This window comes from Trichechus manatus, unplaced genomic scaffold, assembly GCF_000243295.1.
Source record: "Trichechus manatus latirostris isolate Lorelei unplaced genomic scaffold, TriManLat1.0 scaffold00015, whole genome shotgun sequence".
NCBI classification, from domain to species: Eukaryota; Metazoa; Chordata; class Mammalia; order Sirenia; family Trichechidae; genus Trichechus; species Trichechus manatus.
Genome location: NW_004443951.1, coordinates 11,673,805 through 11,699,348, shown reverse-complemented (window position 1 = coordinate 11,699,348; position 25,544 = coordinate 11,673,805). Strand labels below are relative to the sequence as shown.

Sequence of the window (25,544 nt, the reverse complement as noted above, 5' to 3'; positions counted from 1 at the left end):
GCTCATGAGAAATCTGTACATAGACCAAGAGGCAGTCTTTTGAACAGAACCAGGGGATACTGTGTGGTTTAAAGTCAGGAAAGATGTGCATCAGGGTTGTATCCCTTCACCATCCGTATTCAATCTGCATGCTGAGCAAATAATCAGAGAAGCTGGACTATATGAAGAAGAACGCAGCATCAGGTTTGGAGGAAGACTCATTAACAACCTGCGATATGCAAATAACACAACCTTGAAAGCGAAGAGGACTTGAAGCACTTACTGATGAAGATCAAAGACTACAGCCTTTGTATGGATTACACCTTAACATAAAAACAAAAATCCTCACAACTGGACCAATAAGCAACATCATGATAAACGGAGAAAATATTGAAGTTGTCAAGGATTTCATTTTACTTGGAACCACAATCAACACCCATGGAAGCAGCAGTCAAGAAATCAAATGATGCAACTGCACTGGACAAATCTGCTACAAAAGATCTCTTTAAAGTGTGAAAAAGCAATGATGTCGCTTTAAGGACTAAGGTGCGCCTGACGGAAGCCATGGTGTTTTCAATCGTTTCGTATGCATGCGAAATCTGGACAATGAATAAATAAGACAGGAGAAGAATTGATGCCTTTTAATTATGGTGTTGGCAAAGAATATTTAATAGACTATAGGCTACCAGAGAAATGAACAAATCTGTCTTGGAAGAAGTATAGCCAGAATGCTCCTTAGAAGCAAGGATGGCAAGAATTCGCCTCACATACTTTGGACATGTTATCAGGAGGGACCAGTCCCTGGAGAAGGACATCATGCTTGGTAAAGTAGAGGGTTAGCGAAAAAGAGGAAGACCCTCAATGAGATGGATTGACAAGTGGTTGCAACAATAGGCTCAAGCATAACAACAGTTGTGCGGATGGCGCAAGACCGGGCAGTGTTTTGTTCTCTTGTACATAGGGTCACTATGAGTGGGAACCAACTCTACGGCACCTAACAGCAATGTAATCTTTATGGGAGCAGATCACCAGGTTTTTTCTCCCACCAAGCCACTGGTGAGTTCCAACCCCCTACCTTTAGGTTAACAGTCGAGTGCAAACCACAGGCCTTTCTGTAAGGAGCCAAGCGCTTAACCATTGTGCCACCAGGGCTCTTTTCAAACAACTAGCTTTTTAGAAAAATTTTTAGATGACTTTTTTCACTATTTCTACCTTTAACTTTTTTTTTTCCTCTCATTTCTATGAATCTCAATTTTGTAGCTCTTCCCAGTATACTGAATTAACAAAGTATGAGTTAGGAATGTTTTCAGCTGCAGGTAAGAGAAAACTTGAATAAAGTTTGCTTAAAGAAATAGATGTTTTGTTTTGCTTTATTTTGTTTTGTATTCACATAAGAAGTCAGCTATAGGTCGTTGCTGGCATAGGTTCAACTGTTTAACCATCAATAACCCTCTTGGTCTCTTCTGCCTTTCTATTTGGGTGTCCTAAGTGTGTTGGTTTTTTGACCCAATGATTGTCACCTACTTCATGATGACAAGATGGCTGTCACAACTCCAGACAGGACATCCAAAAAGGGTAAGAGATGGCACAAGCTAAGCTTCCTCAGTGTCTATTGAAAAACAACTTATCTTGCCCAAAAACCCACAGAACACCCCTCCTTATATCTCATTTGCCAGAACTGTATCACATGGCTGATTCTAATTGCATGGGAGTCTGGGAAAGCAAGTATTTAGTTTTTTCAGTTCTAATGTGGAGATGAGTAAGAAAAAAGGGGGTTAGGAATGGCTGTTGGATTAGCCACCAACAGTGTGTGACAAACAACTGGCTCATTTGTTTTCAATCTTCCTTGTTTTTATTCGATGCCTTTTGGATGAATCCTCACGCTCATCTTTTGCTTACCATTTCATCTTGGCTATAACCATCCTTCAAACCCAGTATTTCCCACTGATTTTCTGCTTGTTCCTGCCTTATGTTAACAATATCCTCCCTTACCTTTTGAGAATATTTATCAGGCTTATTTTAGACTTGTTAGGTCTATTAATCCTGCTTCATGTAATGTAAGTTTATCTGTTGTTTTTCTTTTATTGCAGATGTATTCCCCTTTGGCTTCAGTTTACTGTGGAGTTGTCAGTGAACTTGGCCAGTAATAGGGATGGGAAAGAGCTAAAGCCCAGACCCTAGGATATGAAGGAGAAGGTGAGAAGATAATATTTCGTGTCCACTGATCTGGCCCAACCTAGCCAGGCTTGAGTACTGGGATGGTGCTACTGGTTTTCTACCTCACAGTGGCAATGGTACAGGCAACAATCTACCCAGGGTCTTGGGCGGGGGTGTGGGCAGGGGTGAGCACAACCAAAAGCTCTCAGCCTCAGCCTGACGCCCATCTCAAAGTGCCGGACCCTCTTCCACTCTGGAGGAGTCACATTCTCCCCGCAGCTAGTCCCCAACCACGTTCTCTCTCCATGGATTTCTGTTTTTACCTTAGTTTCTCAAATCCTCAACCTCTCTTCACTTCTTTCTCTTCTTAGTTGTTTCTTAATGGAAAATTTCAAGCAAACAGAAGTCATTTCATGCTGCTCTCCTCCTCACCGAGGCTTCCAGCCACAGTGGCTTTCAGTTTTTCAAAGAAGAGTTTTTTCCTGAGTTCTCGCCTCAGGGCCTTTGCACATACTGTTCTCAGAACATAGTCTGGAAGGCTCTCCACCTCCTTGGCCTCCATTTTGCCATGGCTGGCTCCTTGTTTTTCTCCAGACTCAGGTTAAATACTACTTCAAAGATTAATCTGGTCCCTTTATCTAAAGTATGTTCCTACTTATTTTCTATCTCCAGCACACAGTCTCCCTCAAAGCACTACCACAATTAGCAATTTATTTGTTACTTCTTTTTGTCCCCTGCTCATACTAGATGTTAGATCAGAGGGCAGGGACTGTGTCTTGTTCACTACCTCCAGGGCCTACACCATGCCTAGTGCGTCGTAGACAATAAATATTTGGTGAATTTGTTTCTTTCAGGCACTTTATACACCTCATTTAAATCTCGCAATAACTTAACGAAGAAGGTAACGTGCTCCCCTCGCGCAAAGAAAACCGAGTAAAGCTTCTAAACTTGTCCGAGGTCAATTAGCTAGTAGCTGAAAAAGCCGGAATTCGAATCCATGTCTATAGGACTCCAGCACCCTCACTCTAAAACACTATACATAAGCCTTCAGGGAACCCAGGCGTACCGGGAGGAACGAGTATAAACCCGGGAAGCGGAAGCCGGGGACCTCAATGGCTGTCGTAGCTCCCAGCAGACACAGCGCGCGGGCGAGTGACTAAGGGAACGGGCGGTCCCGGGCGCCGGAAGAAGGACCAGAAACTACGTATACCAAAAGGCTCCGCAGGGCGCCGCTGGCTGGCGAAAGCGAGACGGGCGACGGCGTGATGACGTTGCGAGAGACGCTGGCGCGCGGGATTTAAACTGCGGCGGTTTACGCGGCGTTAAGACTTCGTGGGGTTAGGAAGAGTTATAGTTTTTGGTACTTGGCGTTTCTCTTCACGGCTGACCCGTCAACTGCCCATGGACTCGTCGATTCAGAACCGACTGTTCCCCGGTCTCGCCATCAAGATCCAACGCAGTAACGGTGAGGGGCGGGGTCCTGAGGCCAAGGGGACCTGTGGGCGGTGAGATGGCTGACATTACTGTCCCGCCCCCAAATGGCAGGATCCTGAGGCATCCTCTTCAGGATCTCGGTCTCTGCGCTGGCTATTGGTATTCCCTACCTCGTGCTAGGAGCCTCAGCGCTGGCTTGTGTGCCCTCCCAACCCTCCGGGAGTGGGCGCGGCTTCTCCGCGGTCATTGGATCTCCCAGAGAAATTAGGGCTGCTGGGTTCACCTCGCTTCCAAAATTCTCCCCTGAAACAGCCCTGCTTGTGTAGTGAAGTGGACTTCCTGACCCTTCTCCTCGCCAACAAATATTGCGCACTTGCAGTATGTCAGGCGCTGGAAATTCTGCTGTAAACCATACAGACAAGATTTCTGCTCTTAAGTAGCTTGCAATCCTCTCCTCTCTTTTTTGATTAAGCAGCTGCGCAGCTCTGGCAGGTCCAATACCCGTGTGGTTAGAAGAATGATCAGACGTGCCGCCAGGAGTGAGTGAGGGAAACCCAAGGGGGCTAGCCTTAGTGCTGTGTTGAGCAACAGTTTACCTAAGGATTACAGTGACTCCTTTACCCAAAATACCTTCACCTACTCTAGGCTTTCTTTTGAGTGGGAGGTGAATCCTTATCCCATGAAGCTCGGTTTTGAGACCTGTTCCCTCCCTGCCCATCTCACTGTGGATGCTGTTCTATGGGTGAAGCCTCCAGGAGGTTTATTTGTCTCTTTAGTGTTTAAAAGGAGCCCTGTTGGCGCAGTGGTTAAAGCGCTCTGCTGCTAACCAAAAAAGGCAGTTCGAACCCACTAGCTGCTCCGCAGGAGAAAGATGTGGCAGTCGGCTTTGGTAAAGATGAACAGCCTTGGAAACCCTATGGGGCAGTTCTACTCTGTCCTGTAGGGTTGCTATGAGTCGGAATCGACTTGACAGCAGTGGGTTTGGTTTTGGTTTAGTGTTTAAAAAGAAAGAAAGGCAGCTGCCTCTTAATTCAGGTAAACACATATTGAGAGTCTCTGGGATCCTAAAAATGAAGTGCCAGCCCTCAGGGAACAGATAGGTAACTCTGGCCTTTCCATACTGTAGGTTTAATTCACAGTGCCAGTGTAAGGACTGTGAACATGGAGAAATCCTGTGTTTCAGTGGAATGGACAGAAGGAGGTGCCACAAAGGGCAAAGAGGTAGGTTCTATGAGATGGCGTCTGCATTTAACATCTTCCTACATAAAGAGTCTGTGTGGAAATGGAACCTGTGAGAGCCTTGTTTCTGATGCTTTGCTGCCTTCTCTAATCTTAAACTTGGTCCTCTTTGGATGCACTGGGATTTCATTTAGTCAGGCCTGTTTTTTTTTTAAATATTTTATTGTGTTTTTGGTGAAGGTTTACACACAGCAGTTTATGTTCCCATTCAACATTTTCTACATGAAGTGTTCAGTTACATTGGTTACATTCTTCACAATGCGTGAACATTCTCATTATTTCCGTTCTGGTTGTTCTGTTTCCATTAATCTAGTTTCCATTCTCATCTTTATTTTAAAGTAATTGTTGCATGTTGGGTCTTACAGGTGATTTTTTAAAGGAGCACAGTATTTACGGGTGATATTCATTATTTTGTGAGCCAATCTGTTATTTAGCTACAAGGTGACCTCAGGGCTTAGTTTCTGTTCAAGGTTTAAAGAGTGTCTCAGGACAGTAGTCTCGGGGAGTCCTCCGGTCTCAACTAGTCTAGTAAGTCTGGTGTATTTTTTAATTTTTTTTTAGGGAACTTGAGGTTCTGTCCCACATTTTTCTCCTATTCCACCAGGGCCTGTCTATTCTGGCCCTGATTAGAACAGGTCGGTAGTGGTAGCCAGTTACCATCTAGTTCTTCTGGGGGCCTGTTTTAAATTGAAGCAATCAACAGCTTCTGGTATATTTGTACAGAGAAAATTGCACAGAATTCTAAAACCTTGCTTACCCAAGTCAGCTTCTGACTGCACACTACCTGTGATATTGGTTTGGGGAGCAAAATAGATAATCCAGTTGAGACAAAAATATGTTTCTGAAATACAAAATAACAGAAAGCAACTTGTGATGGATAGCACAGATGAGGAGTGCTAGAACAGCTCATAGGTGGAGACTTGGGGGCTGGGGTGTAAGAAAGCAGTAAGATGGCCCAGTGAGACTAGTATTGAAGCTGGTCCCCAGGAGCGGAGGGCTCAGGATTCTTGGCAGCAACAAAAAAGGCTGAAAAAAGACTGGAGGGTCTTCATCTCTGGCACTAAAATGTTTAGATTTTTAGTGGTTTGTTGTTGTGTTTGTTTGTTTATAAGAAGAGAAATTTATTGTCTTACAATTCTGGAAGCTAGTAATCTGAATTTAGGGTGCTGGCAGGATCATGTTCTCTCGAAGGCTCTAGGGAAAGAGCCTTTCTGGTCTCTCCCAGATTCTGTTAGCCTTAGACATTCCTTGGCTTACAGTTGCAGCATCACTCCTTTGTCACATAGCCTTCTTTTTGTCTAAGATGTTCAGGTTTTATTCTGTAGGCAGTAGAGAACATTGGAAGGGTTTTAAGAAGAGGAGAGGCATTTCTGTGTTAGAGGCATTGTGGTGTAGTAGAAAGGTCACCAGACTAGGAGTATGACAACTTGGATTCTCTCTGGCTCTGCTACTACTCAAGCAAGTTTTTTCCCCTCTTAGAAATTTAGTTTCCGTATCTGTACAGTGAGGATGATAATACTCAACAAATCCTTTTGGCCTGATTCCAAAATGCCAGATAGTGTGTTCCATCCTGGGGATACAAAGGTGAATAAGACAAACTTGGTCGCTCTTTCGTGGAACTTAACAAGATAACATGTGTAAAGGGCTTGTTTAGCACAGTACCTTGTGACAGGTATGCAAATACTATATTTAGATAGTATCATGGATTGAATTGTGTCCCCCCAAAATATGTGTCAACTCAGGCCATGATTTCCAGTATTGTGTGGTTGTCTTCCATTTTGTGATTGAAATTTTTTGTTAAAGAGGATTAGGGTGGGATTGTAACACCCTTACTAAGGTCACATCCCTGATCCAGTGTAAAGGGACTTTCTCTGTAGTGTGGCCTGCACCACCTTTTATCTTACAATAGATAAAAGGAAAGGGAAGCAAGGGGGGTGGAGGGTGGGGTGACGATGACCTCATACCACCAAGAAAGCAGCACCGGGAGCAGAGCACATCCTTTGGACCTGGGGTCCCTGTGCAGAGAAGCTCCTAGTCTGGGGGAAGATTGATGAGAAGGCCAACAGAGAGAGAAAGGCTTCCCCAGGAGCTGACACCCTGAAGTTGGACTTTTAGCCTACTTTACTGTGAAGAAATAAATTTCTCTTGTTAAAGCCATCCACTGGTAGTATTTCTGTTATAGCAGCACTAGGTAACTAAGACAGATGGTATATTTGAGGAATAAATGAAAGGATTGAGTACTTTACATCAACTTCCCCTGAAGAATCAAGAGGATCCTAAAATTCTTTTCAACCAGCTACTAACAGTTCCTTGTGAGTTTTGTTGCTGTTTACTAGTATAGCTCTTATTAGGTCTCTCATTCCCAGCTCAAATATTGCTTTTGGGATGAGGCCCAAATTTCTTAGTGAGGCATCCAGAGCCTTTTCATAATCTGACTCCAGTCAACGTTTTTCTTTGTATTTCACACTTTTCTTCTCAGATATCCTGTGTTCTGGACAAACAGGTTAGCCCACAACTCTGTGAATGTGCCTAGTGCCTTGCTGCTTTCATACTTTTACTCTTGTTGCTTCCTCCCGAATGCCTATCATCTCACATCATAAATGTGAGAATCCGTTAATGTCAGAGCTAGGATTAGAACTCTGGTCTCCAGTGTCATTTACGCTCTCTGTAGTTGGGGGGTTGGAAATTGGGAAGACATGTATAGAAGAGGTCCGTAGCTGTCGATGTTATGTGGACAGAGTATGGTTACTGAGCCATTTGCCAGCTTTTGCATTTGGTGATTGTTTCCTCTCCGTCTTATCCCACGCTGCTTTGGCTTCTGGCCCTTTTTGCGTAAGATTTCTCTCCCTCATTTGATGTGAGCTCCCCAAGGCAAGAGCGATTATGTCTTAATTCATCTTTGACTACCTTTCCCCTGCACTGCTTAGTGTCTTACTCATGCCTAGTAAATGTTCGAATGAACCAATTAATAAATACAGGTTGCATATCTGGGAGGGAAAGCCCGAACTAACCCTGGAGTACATTTTAGCTGTCACATTTTGAAATACGGATGACCAAGTTGGTACTAATTTGATGTGTTTGAACCTGCTATGGAGTTATGCTGATGAAGCTTGAGTTATTCCTAGAGGGCTACAGGACTCTGATGATGTAAACCTAGAATTGTGATCTCATTACAGGCATGAGCAGGAAGCTGTGCTGGGGAGGAAGTTTTTGGGCGCAGTAGAAAATGTAGGTAGATTTAGGATTAGGTATCAGCTGTCGGGAACTTGCCCCTGCCCATAAGATCCTGTAGGGCCTTCCATTTTGACTCTCACCAGGACAGTTAGAACTTGTTTCTTCCTCTGTGTCAGCCAGCAAGAGGTGCTCCAGGGGCTGTGCCCAGCAGGACCCCAGGAGGACTCAGCAGAACAGTAGGGAGCCAGATGGCCTAGATCTACTGTGGACTGCCTGACTGTTTGCCTGTCTGTTTGCCTTCCTGTTCACCTCATTCTCATCACCGACGTCAACCATTGGCTTGGAAATCAGAAACCTATATCCATCTAGATGGTAAACCACAACTAAGAAAGAAACATTTGTTTTATAGCCATTAGTGCTTAGTGGAAGTTAGAGTTGGCAAAATCTGAATCTAGAGGTAGCCTTGTTTTAGTTTCCTAGTGCTGCTGTCACAGAAATACCAGAAGTGGGTGGCTTTGACAAACAAATTTATTTTCTCATAGTTTAGGAGGCTAGAAGTTGCAGTCAGGCTCTAGGGGAAGGTTCGCTGTGTCCGCTTTGAGGGGAAATCCTTCAAGCTTCTCCTTGGATATCTCCACATGGCACCTGTCTTTCCTCCATTTGTCCCCGTTTCTCTCTGTGCCTGATCAGCTCTTTTTATGTCTCAAAGTGTTTGTCTTAAGACACACCTTACACTGATATAGCCTCACCAGCATAACAAAGAAAACCCTGTTCCCAAATATGATTACATCCATAGGTATAGGGGTTATGATTTACAACACATATTTTTGAGGGACACGATTCAAACCATAATACCTTGTTTGCAAGAGATGAATCTGGATTGAGCAAGCTATGGTGTTGCACTGAAATTTGTATTTGCTCCTTGTAGATTGATTTTGATGATGTGGCAGCAATAAACCCAGAGCTCTTACAGCTTCTTCCCTTACGCCCTGAGAACAATCTGCCCCTGCAGGAGAATGTAACGGTCCAGGTAGGTGCCTGTCATCTGGCTGTAGCCAGTGGCCCCAGAAGACTCACTTGGTTTGTTGGCTCCCTGCTGGTTTGTTTCCTGGGACTGCGCTGTATCAGCAAAGTACATGGGCCCTTAAGAATTGAGAAGAGCCATATATTGTGGTGGTTTGCTTTGTTTTTCAGAAACAAAAACGCAGATCAATCACCTCCAAAATTCCTGCTCCTAAAGAAGGTAAATGGATTTCTCCTGGCCTGTTGCTATGGGGTTTGTGCCAGGAATGATGTGGAAGAGCTGTGGAAGCTGTGAAGCAGACTCATTGCTCCAGTTTAGCAGGTGGCTTCTATGTGAGCTGCGTTCTGTCCTCTGTTCCAAGCATCTTTCTCAGGGAGGAAGAATCGAACTTCAGCTCTTAGACCAACCTTTCAGGGACCCTGGTGCATTTGGGGAGTGTGCTTACTGGCCTAGAAGCCTTTCCTGTAGACTCCAGAGCCTGTTGCTGGGCTATGCTTCCCTCAGGGCTCAGCATTCTCAAGGGAAAAGTTTGCCTCGGAGTGAGGTTTGCGAGCAGGCTGTGAAAAAAGCAGATACCTAGGTCTGGGCTGTTTAGAGGTACAGTTGATGGTGCTTTGGAGAGCTGGTTGGGATGGACAAAATAACGGCAATGCCTCCAGGTCTGTGAGAGGGTTGGGCTTTCTCTGCATAATTAGTCATAGTAAACCTACTTTGGATACAATACACTGTGATTTAGGGGGTGGCTGTAGGCAGAAGCTGCCCAAGAAATCCAGCGTATTACTCAGAGCCAACCGTACCTCGCAGGCCGGTGAGCCTGCACGGTCTAACCCGGTCTTGGGGTTACTACCACCCTGACCTGATCCAGCTACCCCAGAGGCCTTGTGAATACTTTCTGGAGCTTCAGATTCCTGAGGGCCCAGGGTAGACGGTCAAGCTATTCCTAGCTTGGGCTTGGCCTGAGTGGTGTGGTGCTAGCCCTCTTTTGCTGGCTCTACTATTAGGGCCTGCAGGAAAGATGGGGATGGTAGTGGTACCACTCCACATATATGTCCTCACAGGAAATTGCTACAGTTCCTTTTAATGGACAAAATCTTCATAAATGTGCATGCTATCTAACAGTAGAAATGAAATAAAAGATTACAAGTAATTTGGGAAATAGAAAAAAATGTGTTAATTCAGGCTTTTTATAAAAGACACATATAGGCCAGACATTCAGCTTAAACCCTAAGACTTAGAAATTCGCTACAACTTAGTGTTTGCTTACATTATGTATTGTTTCCACATTTCTGACTTGTATTTTATAGGTGATGAGTTGATTGTTTCTGTATTAATGGAGATGAACTATATATAGATGAGTAGAAATAGATAAAAATTGAAGAATAACTAACTCAACAGTTTCTCTTGGTTAAGCATTCTTTAAGATCCCAGAAAATCAGTGTAGCTGATCCCCATGGGTTTTTGATGATGTGGCCACACCTGGCTCTGTAAAGCATCCTGGAGTAGTGGGAAAAGCCCAGATTTTGGAATCTGACAGCCTTGGGTTCATATTCTGGCTCTGCCGCTTACTGGTTGAGCAACATTGGGCAAGTTACTTAATGTCTCTGAGCTTTAATGTCCCCTTTGATCAGATGGGAATGCTGATATTTACCTTAGGTTGTTTCAAGTATAGGAAGGCTATATGTAAAATGGTAGTTGCTGCTGCTGTCAAGAATAATAATGCTTTCAGGGACTTGGATTAGGTCTGTTGCTACTGAAAATTATTCAGATGGGTTATAGGTCTCTCCATTTACTCAGAGAGATGCTCTTGTGGGGAATGTTCTTGCCTCAGGAGCTCCCAGGTTTGCAGAACATGGACAAGTTAAGTTTTGAGGTTGCTGGTACTTGACCTTTCTAATTTTTCCATTCTTTGACTGGAGAGAATGGGAAATTGGTGGGCTCCTTTCCTGGTAGCGGGACCCATCTCACTCTGTGTAGCACCTTGGAGGGTTGTCCCTGACCCCTCCATTGGCCCTTCTGATCATGCTGCCCTGACTGGCTCCTCTCTCGGTTCTTCAGCTCTTCGTGGCCGCTCCACTCGCATGTCCACAGTATCAGAGGTTCGCATCACCACTCAGGAGAATGATATGGAGGTGGAGCTGCCCATGCCTGCAAACTCCCGCAAGCAGCTTTCCGTTCCCAGTGAGTAATGACTCTGCTCTCCCTGTTTGAGGACCTGGAGCAGGCTCCTCACACATTGCCCTGTTGTGGAATATCCTAGGATTCCTACCCCACACCAGCTTTGGTACTTTTCTAACCCTGTCCTACAAACACTTCTCCCTTATCTGGAAATCATTTCTTTTTTTTTTTTTTCCTAACTTTTTCTTGAAACAGTATGTATACAGAGAAGAGTACACATATCATTGAGTGTATAAAACCGTAAAAAACCAAACCTGTTGCCGTTGAGTTGATTCCAACTCATAGCAACCCTACAGGACAGAATAGAACTGCCCCATAGGGTTTCCAAGGAGCAACTGGTGGATTCAAATGCTGACTTTTTGGTTAGCAGTCAAGCTCTTTCTTAACCAGTGTGCCAGCAGGGCTCCCATTGAGTGTATAGCTCAATGAGTTTTCACAAATTGAATACATTCATGTAACTAACACCCAGCTCAAACAAAACATTACCAGCCCTCCAAAAGTCTCCCTGAAGCCCTCTTCCAGCTTCTAGACCCCAAGGATAACTACAATCCTGACTTCTAACAGCATAAATTAGTTTTTTTCTCTTTCTGCACTTTATATAAAAGGTGTTTTAAACTAAATTAAGTAAGTTGCTTATAACTTAACAGAAATAAAGTAGATGCAGATTTTATAAGACACACAATCATTATCTCTTAATGTTTATCAAATTCAGCTGTAAAAAAAAGAAAATAAACAAAAGGGTCACAGCCAGGGATGGGAAGTAATGAGGCATCGTAGATTGTACCTTTGTGTTGCATCAGTATGGCTAGTCATTACCCAAGTTCCTGGTCATTCCTGACTTTTCAGTCTTTGCTCCTATTAACCACCTGGATTCCTGAGGCTTTGGAGAAGTCAGAAAGGCCTGGCTTTTCCCCCAAGTGGGTAGAAAGGCCTTGCCTGGCCGGAGAACCCATGCTTGTGTCAAACCTGAAGAGTTCAGGCCTTCAAAGGCTTTTCTTTCATGGTGAAGCCCATACTGAGCTACTGACGCTCTTTAATGACCGCAGGAGCCAACCCTTGCAGAGAGACTGGTTGCGTTTAGCATGTGTGCGAGTTGAAGGGAAAAGCCCAGCTCTGCTCATACTGTAAGAGCCCGAGTGCTTGCTGAGCTGGCAGTCAGCAGCCAGCAGCCCTTCTCCTGGCTCACAAACTGCTAGGTCATAGTGAGCACAGCTGCAGAATGCCTGCCTGCTTCTCTGGTGACTCTTGTTTCCCCACAGCCCGCCCCCCTAGGCCCTCCTGCCCTGCAGTGGCTGAAATACCATTGACGATGGTCAGCGAGGAGGTGGAAGAGCAAGTCCATTCCATCCGAGGCAGCTCTTGTGCAAACCCTGTGAACTCAGGTAGACATGCTGAGCTGTCTGCTGTCCTACTCCTAGTATAGGATAGGTGGTTAACATTCTGCCCCAAACCTGGCCTGCCTCTGCACCCGAGTTCAAACCCTCTTGGTCATAGAGGGGCGTGTATGTTTCCCTGTGGTCATGGAATCAGTGACCCCAAGAGGGTTTCACAAGAGGTGATCCCCTCCTGACAGCATGGTAGAAGCCTTCTGACGTGGTTGAGGTGTTGCCACAGCTATGCTCTTCACCAAAGCTTCAAGAACAGCTGAGGATGGCCATCAAGACCAAGCAGGGTCTGTCTTGTCTCTCTACGGTTGTTGAGAAAACAGCCACCAAGGCATAGGGCTGAAGTTATTGCTACTCTGACCTCATATTAGCCAAGTTATTACTTTGTGGACTTGTCCACCCCAAGGGTCACATCTCTTCCTTGCCTTGCATATGGTGATTTAAGAGCAAGGATCTAGAAAACACCTTTTCCTGGGAAAGGCCCAGGTCTCAGTAGTAACACAAGAGCAGGCTGACCTCGACAGGTGCAAAGAGTGGGCTTCCTTTTTTTTTCCCCCCTAGTTCGGAGGAAATCATGTCTTGTGAAGGAAATGGAAAAAATGAAGAACAAACGAGAAGAGAAGAGGGCCCAGAACTCTGAAATGAGAATAAAGCGAGCTCAGGTACTTTCCTTGGGAGACTAGGGCAAGGGTTTTTGGACAGGCGTCCTTAACTGAATTCTAACAGATAGCAGATACAGTTGGGCCCCAGCACTTCTGAGGCTCCAGTTCTGATATCCAGGAAGTTTAACTGGTTTTTCTGAAGGCACTCAAATGAAAAATATTTAATGCTGGTTGTCCATTAGGCAACCCCATCACATAGTACAATGGCCAGAGGGCCGCTGGGCAGAGTTGCCTGCTCCCCCCTCCCCCACCCCCTAATCGTGTGTATGTGGGGAGGGGGTGCTGCAATGGAGTTCCAGTTTGGAGCATTTCCTCCAAATTGGCATAATTGTTCTGAGGAAGCCCAGACAGCTGTTGGCCTCCTAAGAGGTGGGATAGTGGCCCTGGCCCCAGTTCCTAGGGTGGTTTGATGCATGCCTAGGCCCCCCTACCTATCTCTGTTCCCCAGGGTTCTGTTCCTGGGTTCTTAGCCTAGAGCCAGGATGGGAGGAAGTGAGATTGTATGGGAGCTTTGTCAGCTCTGAAGGGCTGTGAGCACACAAAGAACTGGAGTTGCTGCCTTTAGCACTGAGGTCTGAGAGCACTTACATCTTAACAGTCAGTCCTTTTTTGCTCTTGTCCCAAACAGGAGTATGACAACAGCTTTCCAAACTGGGAATTTGCCAGGATGATTAAAGAATTTCGGGCTAATTTGGAATGTCATCCACTTACTATGACTGATCCTGTAAGTAAATCCAAAGGACTTCTACCTCTCTAAGGGAGTGAGAGCATTCCAGGAATCTTTACGCACCCTTGAAGTTTTTTAATACCCTTTGGTGAGCTGGAGCTAGTGAGGGCCAGATGGGAGGGTCCTATCTTTACCAGCTGTGCGCCCCCCTCTCCCCTCAGCTATCGTAGGTTGGCCAGATTCTTCCTAATAAGCATGAAAGTAGTGCTGAAACCTCCTATAAGCAGCAGAGTGAGAAAACTGGGAAGAACACTCAGTGCCACCTAATTTTGCTCTGGAGTAGCTAATGAGGGAAGCCGGGGTCCTAATCTTAGATCCTGGCCCCTGACTGGGCCAGATATGGGACCGGAGGGGCAGCGGCTCTGGACAAGTTTTCTTTTGACACTGCTTTGACCCTTTCTGGTTGACTGTCTTCTCTCATCCTCTCTAAGATCGAAGAGCACAGGATATGTGTCTGTGTTAGGAAACGCCCGCTGAATAAACAAGGTAAGCTCTGTTAGGTCAGGGGCTTAGGACTGACTAAGTGTTCCTCTGTGTCCAGGAGCACCCCCTGAAATACTCTCTTTCTGCAGAATTGGCCAAGAAAGAAATTGATGTCATTTCCGTTCCTAGCAAATGTCTCCTCTTGGTACATGAGCCCAAATTAAAAGTGGACTTAACAAAGTATCTGGAGAACCAGGCATTCTGCTTTGACTTTGCATTTGATGAAACTGCTTCGAATGAAGTTGTGTACAGGTTAGTCCCTTATCTCCCCTGCCCCTCACATTTTACCCTCTTCTTTTTGATGTGTGGGGCATTGTGATAACAGTCTCACAGACATGCTGAACTCTGAGGGCCTTTCTGATCCCCTCTGGTGTTTTCCTTGGTCATCCATCACATAGAGCCAGCTCTGGCTCCTAGCACTGGGAAGGGCCCCTTTTGGGCCTGCCACATCCCATTTTGCAGCTTTAGTGGCCCATCCTCGAGTGGATCACAAGTGAGGTATTGCCCATCGTACTCTCTGAGGCTGGGCTGGGCAGGCTCCAGGGGTTCTTCCAGTGTCTTATCATGCAGCCATCCCAACATGACTTAGCAGACACAGGAAATTCTAGAACTGCTCTGTTCAATATGGCACCCACTAGCCACATGTGGCTATTTAAATCTAAAGTTAAATAAAATTAAAAAATCAGTTCCTCAGTTACACTAGCACATTTCAAGTGCTCGATGGACACATGTGGCAGTGGCTAATATTGGACAGCATGGATTTGAGCATTTCTGTCATCACAGAAGGTTCTGTTGAGCAGAGGTCAGCAAACTATGGCCCATAGAACACATCTGCAGCCCCTTTTTGTATGGCTCTCAAACCAAGAATAGTTTTTACATTTTTAAAGGGTTGTAAAAAAAAAAAAAAAGAAGGTGTGACAGAGATCTATGTGTCCTACAAAGCCTAAAATGTCTTAAGCCCCTACTTTAGAGGGTTTCCCCTCATCTTTGTAGTGCACATTTGCTGGATGTCAGCTGCTAAGCCCAGGTTTTCATCTTGTGTCTCTAGTATCAGAGGAGGGGCTGGATAGCTTAGCATGTGGGCTTTCAGCTTCTGGCAGTTCTGTCCAGGCCTCCCAGTTGGCTAAGAGTATTTGAGAGTTGTATGTGAGGCTGGAGTCAGGTGGGACCACTTTGCACATTGCTCAAAAACCACTGAGGCAGGAGAGGAGTGCCAGTGCTTAGAAAGAAGGAGGACTTGAGGACTCTGGGAGTTCTGCCGTGGAAGGGCAGCAGGAACATGTTCCAAGGAGCACATTTTGGGGAGAGATATAAACATCCTTCCCCATCCTTTCTCCTAGGTTCACAGCAAGACCACTGGTACAGACAATCTTTGAAGGTGGAAAAGCAACCTGTTTTGCATATGGCCAAACAGGAAGTGGCAAGACACATGTGAGTATTCTGGGTGGCAGGGAGAGAGCCTGCCCAGGGTATAACACCGAGTCCCTCCAGTACAGATGCCCATCACCAAATACTCTCACCATGCCAGATACAGGGAAGGCCCTTTGCATGTCCATCCTCCTGGATGTGGTGAGGCCCTCTGTGGTGATGCAGCCAGTGTGCTCTGGCCTCGACCAAGAGCCGTTCACGCAGTCTTCTGCCCCTTCCTTTGTAGACTATGGGTGGAGACCTCTCAGGGAAAGCCCAGAATGCATCCAAAGGGATCTACGCGATGGCCTGTAAGTAGTGTGTTCTGCTGCGGTTGGGCTGGGCACAGAAAGGCAGGTAGCTTACTTATCCAGGCTCTTTCCCACAGCCCAGGACGTCTTCCTCCTGAAGAATCAGCCCCGTTACCGGAAACTGGGCCTGGAAGTCTATGTGACATTCTTTGAGATCTACAATGGGAAGGTAGCTGGCAGGAAGCCCTCTGTCTCTGCTGTCGGGGCCCCTGAAATTTCTAAAACCTTGAGGCAGCTGGAAGTTACAGAAGCCAAGCAGCCTGCTGGCCAAGAGTTATACAGGCTCAAGCCTTTGACAGATCACTTTGTCCTGGCATGTGTGGGAGGTTCCTCTGATGGTGGACCCAAGCTCAGCAAGGATGGCAGGGCTCCCTCTCAGGTGGAAGTTTTGCCTTATGTGTGCCCTGTCCTCCCAACCCACCTTCCTCCTGACTTTTTCTCTTCTTTGCCTCCTTGCACACATTCATACTGTCTCTCTGCCTCTGTCTATGCTTTACAGAGTTGCCTTCCCCAGAGAGGGATCTAGATGATAAGAGCTAATGTTTATTATTAGTAATATAAGCTAAGCACTATTTTAGGTACTCGTCTCAACCCAATTAATCTTCACAATGTCCCCATGAGGTAGAGATTATCATCGCTATTTCTCAAATGAGAAACAGGCCTAGAGTGTCAGGTAACTTGCCCAGGCTCTTAACAGCTGGTAAAGCAGCAGAGTCGCATCAAAGGGAGGCAGCCTGGTTCAGATCCCAGGTGTATGACCCTCTGCTAATCTGCCATCTACCTGGTAGTATACTCTCTGCCTTTCCCACTGCCAGCCCTTGTCTAAGTGGGGCAGGCTTGAAGGAGGGAGGCGTCAGGTGGGGTGCCCGGGCGCCTGACCCTCAGCCTCACGCCCCTTGCTGGCACAGCTGTTCGACCTGCTCAACAAGAAGGCCAAGCTGCGTGTGCTGGAGGATGGCAAGCAGCAGGTGCAGGTGGTGGGACTGCAGGAGCACCTGGTTAACTGTGCTGATGACGTCATCAAGATGATCGACACAGGCAGTGCCTGCAGGTCAGAGTTGTGGCAAGGGGAAGGGGCAACCTTCTAATGCCCAGTTCAGGTGGTGGAGACTGGCTCTGAGCCCACTGCCATTTCCACAGAGCACCCCTTCCCACCAGCTTGGTGTGGGCTGTGAAGGCCTCTGCTTTAAGGGATGTCTGCAGGGCAGATGACCCAGGGCCAGAGGCTCATGAGGAGCATGTCTATGCATCCTAAGTCTAACCAAGACAGGCTTTCTTCCCAGGCTGTTACCTCAAAGGCATCAAAGGCATTCTTCCTGGCTTCTCTGGGTTTCTTGCTGTTCTCTCTCCTCTTGTTGGTGGGAAACTGGAGCTCTGGGTCTATTCTAGACTAGAAGTAATAGGGCCATAACTCCTCCGTACAGAGGTAGGGAAGTGCTTTTCTGCTAGGGACCTAGCCATGGTGGCCCACTGTGATGATGGAGCCAGCTTGGGCTGGGCAGCTTGTGGAGGCCCACGAAGGAGGCTGCCCTCTGCAGGGCCCTCAAGTTCTGGTAAGTGGTTCACGAAAGCCCCTCCTTCCCTGCAGCAGGGGCAACTCATCCTTCCCGGATCCTTATGGGCCCCAAGGTCTGACCAAGGCCCTAGCACAGGATCCAGTTTTTCTTTAGCCACTAGGAAAATGTATTTGGTCCAGAGCTGGGGGACAACTGCTGCCTAGGGAAGGCACAAAAGAAGTCTGCATCAGGAAGACACCTGGTGTCTTGGAGTCCTGACCTGTGTCCCTTCCTTACCAGAGAACTCACTGCTGTGGATTGGGGTAGCTTAGACTCTGGGGTGCCATGGTGGCTGGTGACCCCAGAAGCTCATCACCTTCCTTTGCCCTCCTTTGTCACAGGACTTCTGGGCAGACATTTGCCAATTCCAACTCTTCCCGCTCCCACGCCTGCTTCCAGATTCTTCTTCGAGCCAAAGGGAGAGTGCATGGCAAGTTCTCTTTGGTGGATTTAGCAGGGAATGAGCGAGGTGCAGACACTTCCAGTGCTGACCGGCAGACCCGCATGGAGGGTGCAGAAATCAACAAGAGTCTCCTGGCCCTGAAGGTAACGGGGACTAACTCCAGGTGGCTGGCCAGGAGGGCTGCTGGTTGATGGAGGGAGTTGGCAGGGCGAGAGGAAAGAACAGACCTCAATTGCTTCTGCTGCTCCACAGGAGTGCATCAGGGCCCTGGGACAGAACAAGGCTCACACCCCATTCCGGGAGAGCAAGCTGACACAGGTGCTGAGGGACTCCTTTATTGGGGAGAACTCAAGGACCTGCATGGTGAGTAGACTCACTTTGGAGGCAGTGATGTAGGAGGAAGCAGTTGCTTTCCAAGGAGACATTTAATCCTGTCCCTCTGCAGGAAGCTCAGTACCCTGAGCTCCCTGGGTTTCGAGGCTCTAATGTATCTAGACTTCTACACCCTGCTCTTCAGCACTAGCCTCCTCGCTACCTGCACAAGCAGGAAGAAAAGGATCTGCTGCCTTTACTATAAGTAGGTGCAGCTCTTGGTTTGTGGGAGGCCGTTCCTCCCCTACCTGCTGAAAAGCGGGGGCTCCCGAATTCAGAAGGACCTTTGAGTAAGCAGGAAAGGGAAGACCTTGTCTCCTCCTGGCTTCCCTGGGGTTCACTGGCTGGAGCATGGGGCTGCTATGGCTTTGAATGACTTTCATCTCCTTCCCTATTTTATCCCTAATCTCTTCTAGTTAAAGTCTGCTCTTAACACTCAGTCATCCCTCCCCTCCAGGGAATATCCTCTCCCCTGCCTCCTGGTAGGGGCTTTGCATGACGAAGGTGGAGTTTTCTTAACAAAGCTCTAAACTGTTCTCTCATGGCTTGGGTGAACTGTAGGTTCCATCAGGAGCCATAGATCCTTGAGATATGACCTTGGTCGCATGAATGTCTCTGTAAAGAAATAAAAAAGTATGAGGTAATCAGATAAGCCTTTAAAGGTAGGGAAACATTTTTTAAGATGCCTTAATTTGCGATGCCCATGGGGCAAGTTGCCCAGCACAGAGTGGGAGCTTAATGAGGGTATCAGCAGTTTGAAGAGACTACTCTTGGTGGCCATTCCAGTAGCAGACTGTCTAGTGCCCTTACCCTGTGATCCTCAACCCTTAACCACCCACTGCTTCTCTTACAGATTGCCATGATCTCACCAGGCATAAGCTCCTGTGAATATACTTTAAACACCCTAAGATACGCAGACAGGTACTAGTACCTACAGCCATGTGGGATCGCAAGGGGTCAGTACAGGGGGAAGGAATGGCAATAACAAGAGATGGAGGGAGGCAGGGATGGATTACCCAGTAAGCAAGGTACGCACAGGCTTACATCTGAGGCTTGAGGCTTCAGACATAATGCTAGAAGGTCTGTCACAGATCCCCTCAGGCCTTGGTGGAGGAGTCAGCAGTGCATGAAGTTCTTTTCCAGCCCAGCTTCAGTTTATTCCACCTCTCTGGGCTGAAGGCAAAACTGCGACTGCATCGCCTCAGAGCCCCAAACCTCGCAGCCTGACTGAGTGGTGCTGCGCTCGCTGCGTGCCAGGGAGGCTGTTGTGGGACTTGAAACCTTCTTGTTTCTTCAGGGTCAAGGAGCTGAGCCCGCACAGTGGGCCCAGTGGGGAACAGCCAACTCAGATGGAAACAGAAGAGACGGAAGTCAGCTCTAATGGGGCCCTGATTGAAGGCAATGTAAGGGGGCAGAGTGGGGCCAGGCAAGGCAGCAGTGTGGCTTGCTGAGGTGGGAACTCAGCCACAACTGTTGTGTCTCTCCTTTTGGCCCCCTTAGTTCTCCAGGGAAGAGGAGGAACTGTCTTCTCAGATGTCCAGCTTTAATGAAGCCATGACTCAGATCAGGGAGCTAGAGGACAGGGCCGTGGAAGAGCTCAAGGAGATTACCCAGGTGGGAACATGGCCCCTGGCCTGGGAGGGACTGGCCAGCCATCCCTAGCACAGGTGCTGTGCAGTGCTCAGCACCATTCCTTGAACATACCTGGGCTTTGCTCCACAGTCTTTGGGTCAGAATGGCAAGAGGCAGCTCTCTACCCTAGTTTTCCTTAGTTCTCCACCTAGCTGTTCTTCTGGGGTAGCTAATCACCACACCGTCTTCTCCAGTCTGGCACACAAGACTTCCTGCATCCACCTAGCCAGAGCTAGTCTCTCCTCCATGTTCCTGACTGAGTTTGGAAGGTGATTCATATGCAGGGACCTCATTTTGTTTATTCAGTGAATGTTCACTGAGTACCTTCTATATGTCAGCTCCTGTGTAGAGACAAAGGACCAAAAACATCAAGTATGAGTAGTAAGCCCTAAATTAAGACTTGAGATAAAATTCTGATGTTTCTATTTACAAGCTGATTTCTTTGGGAAAGTCATTCAGCCTCACTGGACCTCAATTTCTTCATCTCTAAAATGGGTGAGACAAGATGGTTGAGGATTAAGTGATATGCTTCTAAAGCAGTCAGCACAGGGCCCAGCATGTGGGCAGTGTTTAGTAAGCGGTAGATCCTACTGCTTCTGTGATCCCTGCTTCGAAGAACAGGTGGTGGGGAGAGGTGTGAAAATGAAGAGCCTGTGGCACTTATAGCTGAGGAAGAAACATGAAGGATAAGTGCATAGGCACATCCTCCCCTTCCTGGAGTGCTCAGGGGTACAGACGTTTGAAAGGACATGGCACTTTGGGGACGACTGAGAGGTTGTCTATGGTCAGAGCACAAGGTGTGAGTAGAATTAAGGCTGTGCACAGGTCAGCAGGGACCTGATGTTAAAGCGTCCTGTAGATCTTAACCAAAGACCTGGACTTCATTGTGAGGGCAGGGGGAAGCCTTTGAAGGGAGTTAAACAGAGTGGTGACATGGTCATATCAGAGTATTAGACATATCACTGGCCACGGTGTGGGGCCTGGTTTAGAGTCTTGGGGAGAGCAACAGTGGAAGCAGGGAGAGCAGTTAAGAGGTTGTTGGAACAGTTCAAGAAAGACGTACGTGTCTAGACTGAGGTGTGGCCTTGGCCATGGGATTGGGGTGAGGGTATGAGATTTAGGAGCTGTTTCTGGGATGGAACTGGCAGGATTTGGTGATACGTAGGGTGAAAGAATAAAGCTGTCACTCAGATTTCTGGCTTGGGTATCAGAACAGATGATGTCATTCATTTGACCTAGGGGACAAGTTTGGGGTGAGGAAGAGGATGGATTCAAGTTTGAGGACTTCCTGGGAGGTGGTCAGGAGGCAGGATGTGGCTGTCTTATGTAGACATCTTCATTGCTTATATAAGGTAGGGCCCCAGGAATGGTTGCTAAATTGGCTGGGTCATTATTGAACTGACTCAGTCCTTCTCCCTGTATGTTGCAGCAAGGGCCAGACTGGCTTGAGCTCTCCGAGATGACCGAGCAGCCAGACTACGACCTGGAGACCTTTGTGAACAAAGCGGAATCTGCCCTGGCCAAGCAAGCCAAGCACTTCTCAGCCCTGCAAGGTGGGTTTGGCTGGATGGGGGTACAGTTGGAGGGTGGTATCGTCTGCTGGCTCCTAGACAACTGCAGGTGTTGGCAGCTCTGCCCTGAGTGAATGGGGGGCCTCTGAGACTCCACTAACCCCATGTGCACCATGACCCCTTCCTTCCAGATGTCATCAAGGCCTTGCGCCTGGCCATGCAGCTGGAAGAGCAGGCCAGCAAACAAATAAGCAGCAAGAAACGGCCCCAGTGATGACTGCAAATAAAGATCTGTTTGGTTTCACTCCCAGCCTCTTCCCCTTCCCACCCCTCCCCAGCAGACTCTAGGCACCTGGTGGGTCTACTCAGGGTCTGAGCTGGGACAGGCTTTGGTAAATGCCAAACATGCGAGCATCTGGGCCCAGGGCAGCTGGGGAGGGGGTCAGAGCTATGACATGGGACAGTATTTTCCTTTTTCTCCACTGCAGCCCTTGTGGGAGCAATTGTAAATGCCCTGCTGTGGCCTTGCCTGGTCAGCTCATTCCTATTGCTCCAGTTGGAACACAGCGCCTGGAACCTGTGTGGAAGGAGGGAGCTTTTTTCATCCCTGTGTGTTGCCTTTCCTTTCTATCAAGAGGGGGAAGCTTTCTGATGTAGAGTTTTCCCTTGGGCAGCATTCTGTCTGCATGGACTGGCTGCTGGTGGAGGCCTCCCTGGGGTTGTCCTGGCTCTGGGGAGAGAGAAGGAGCCTTTAGTCCTGCTCTCTGCCATCTCTGGCCTGCCTTCCACACCCTTGGTCCGGGCACTGATAGTCTTGTACTTTAAAAAAACCTTCCGGGACCTCTTTCTTCCTTGTTTTTTGAGGCCAAGAGGATCCCTGCTGTTTCCTGTTTTATGTGTTTATTATACACGTGTCTAACAATAAAGAAAAATCTCAGCCTTTTGTGTGATGTGTGAAAAGGGCCTGGGATGTTTCTGCACCTCCTGGGGCCAAGGACAGTACTGCAGTTTGGCCATTAAATAACCAAATCTATGAGTCTGGATTCAGAAGTTTAGCTGAATCAAGAAGTTTGACAGAACTGGTACTAGCTCTGTGGCCCTGAAAAAAAGCCTCCAGATACCTGAACATTACCCCTCATCTGTAAGATGAGGCCACCAGTACCCACCTCACAAAGTTGGGAGAATTAAATGAAAGAATGCCACTACCCAGGACCTGGCTACCTCACCAGGAATACCAAATGAGCTCCTAACTAGTCTCCCTGATGGAATTAATTCCCATTGACCCCTTCTCCCCAGGCAGCCAGAGGAATCTTTATAACAAGTCATCTCCTGCTTGGAATCTTAACAACTTCCCCTTGCACGAAGGATAAATGCCCTACCATGGCCTACTAAGTCCTGCCTGGTTAGCTCCTTTCTAGTACTACAGCTGGAATTAAGGCAGAACAGTGGAGGTTTACAGCCCAGTATCTGAAGTCATGCTGCAGGACTGGATTCTAGCTCTTCCTGCAGAATCTTAAAAGCAACTTGATTAACCTCTTTTCTGTCTATGAAATGGGGATAATATTAGTATAGAGTTGTTATGAAAGTTAAGTGAGTTGTATACATACCCACTGCCCATCTGTCAGTTTGTCGTACTGTGGTGGCTTGTGTGTTGCTATGATGCTGGAAGCTATGCCACCAGTATTTCAAATACCAGCAGGGTCACACATAGTGGACAGGTTTCAGTGGAGCTTCCATAGTAAGACACTAGAAGAAAGGCCTGGCAATCTGCTTTGAAAACTAGCCAGTGAAAACATGGATAACAACAGAATGTTGTCCAGTATAGTGCTAGAAGGTGAGAAGATGGCACAGGACTGGGCAACATTTCGTTATGTCACACATAAGATCACCATGAGTCGGAGTTGATTCAAAGGCAACAACAATACACAGTTGTGAGTACAATGTCTCACATTAATAAGCACTATACAAGTGCTTGTTATGTACCAAAAAGAATTGGTCGATGCTCAACCATTTCAGGAGGTAGTATATGATCAAGAACCAATAGTACTGAAGGAAGAAGTCCAAGCTGCACTAAAGACATTGGTGAAAAACAAGACTCCAGGAACTGACTGAATACCAACTGATGTTTCAACAATTGGATGCCATGCTGGAAGTGCTCACTCATCTATGCCAAGACATTTGGAAGACAGCTGCCTGGCCAGAGATCTATATTTGTGCCCGTTCCAAAGAAAAGTAATCCAACAGAACGTGGAAATTATTGAACAATATCATTAATATCACACGAGTAAAATTTTGTTGAAGATAATTCAAAAACAGTTGCAGCAGTACATTGACAGGGAACTGCCAAAAGTTCAAGCCAGATTGAGGGCAGGATGTGAAATGAGGAATATCTGCTGATGTCAGATGGGTCTTGGCCAAAAGCAGAAAATACCAGAAAGCTGTTTACCTGTGTTTTATAGACTATGTAAAGGCATTCAACTGTGTGGATCATTACAAATTATGGATAACACTGCAAAGAATGAGAATTCCAGAACAACTGCTCATGCAGAACCTCTGCATAGACCAAGAGGCAGTTGTTCGAACAGAACAAGGGGATACTGCATGGTTTAAAATCAGGAAAGGTATGCATCAGGGTTGTATCCTTTCACCATACTTATTCAATCTGTATGCTAAGCCAATCACCCGAGAAGCTGGACAATATGAAAAAGAAACTTGGCACCATAATTGGAGGAAAACTCATTAGCAATCTGCAACATGCAGATGACACAACCTTGCTTGCTGAAAGTGAAGAGGACCTGAAGCACTTACTGATGAAGATCAAAGACTACAGCCTTCAGTATGGATTACAACTCAACATGAATAAAAAATCCTCACAACTGGACCAGTAAGTAACATCATGATAAACAGAGAAAAAACAGTTGGAGAGAGGAGGTATGGCTGACCTCCACCTCATAGGAATGATCAGCCTTGGGCTGATGTTTAACTTGATTCTCTCTCCACCCCCTCGTGAATTTAGATGAGGCAATCTGGCGTCACCACACCATTTCTACAAGTATGAACTGGTGATGATTAGATGTTGGGAGGAGTGAAAGAGACAGCAGAGTCAGGGACCACTCATTTCTGAGTTAAGTGACTAGAGAGATGGGAAGCAGAGGAAGAGAAGGGACAGGTCTGACAAGAGGTCAAGGATGAGTTGCATTTTGGACATGTGGAGATGGCCATGTCTGAGGATAGCCTAATGAAGCCAGTTATAGGGATCTGCAATTTCCACGTTCAGAAGTCCTGTGCCTGCTCCTGGGGCAGAGCTAGCCAAGCAGCTGCCATACTTCTGTTTTAACAGCCTGCTGTCTTTCCTTTGGTGGCATCTTCCCGGCACTAAAGGTGCAATGGCATTCATCAGCACACATCAAGCCAGTTCCAGCTCTGGGTCAGGCCCTCAGAGGAGGTGGCTCTCATCCGTCTCCCATAAGGAGGTAAAATGGAGGAAGGATGTCAGGAGAAGACAAGACCTAAGGCTTGGCTGTAGGGATGTCAGCTTGAGAAGTTCTAATGTATGCAGTAGGCAAGTGTGTGTGTGTATGTGTGTGTGTGCTTGGGGGGACAAGACTGAAGGATTCTGAGCAGGGAAATAACATGGTGAAACTGTCATCTCAGTATGTATAACCTGGTGGTGACAGGCAAGGTGAATTGGAGATAGGGAGACCAATGGGGAGGTTGCTACAATAATGCAGACAATGGTTATTTTTGTTTTGTTTTTGCTAATCATTAATATCACACAAAAGTAAGATTTTGCTGAAGATCATTCAAAAGCAGTTGCAACAGTATGTCCACAGGGAACTGCCAGAAATTAAAGCCAGATTCAGAAGAGGACATGGAACAAGGGATATCATTGCTGATGTCGGATGGATCATGG

At 46.9% G+C, this 25,544-nt stretch overlaps 1 protein-coding gene across 2 annotated transcripts; it reads left to right on the top strand.

The window, feature by feature from the left end:
* The first annotated feature begins 4,708 nt into the window (after positions 1–4,708).
* On the top strand, positions 4,709–21,918 carry KIF2C (kinesin family member 2C). Of its 2 annotated transcripts, XM_023726995.1 has the most exons (20): positions 4,710–4,791; positions 8,912–9,013; positions 9,178–9,226; positions 11,063–11,185; positions 12,442–12,564; positions 13,129–13,229; positions 13,858–13,953; positions 14,388–14,442; positions 14,529–14,691; positions 15,780–15,870; positions 16,094–16,157; positions 16,235–16,326; positions 17,066–17,208; positions 18,055–18,259; positions 18,369–18,479; positions 19,342–19,409; positions 19,786–19,891; positions 19,989–20,102; positions 21,550–21,673; positions 21,823–21,918. In XM_023726995.1, exons 1-20 carry the CDS (start codon positions 4,732–4,734, stop codon positions 21,903–21,905), a joined length of 2,073 nt encoding a protein of 690 aa, XP_023582763.1. In that variant the 5' UTR covers positions 4,710–4,731; the 3' UTR covers positions 21,906–21,918. The 2 variants fall into 2 exon arrangements, with proteins under 2 accessions (XP_023582764.1, XP_023582763.1); XM_023726996.1 differs by lacking the exon at positions 12,442–12,564 and having other exon boundaries at positions 4,709–4,791.
* Positions 21,919–25,544: the final 3,626 nt, after the last annotated feature.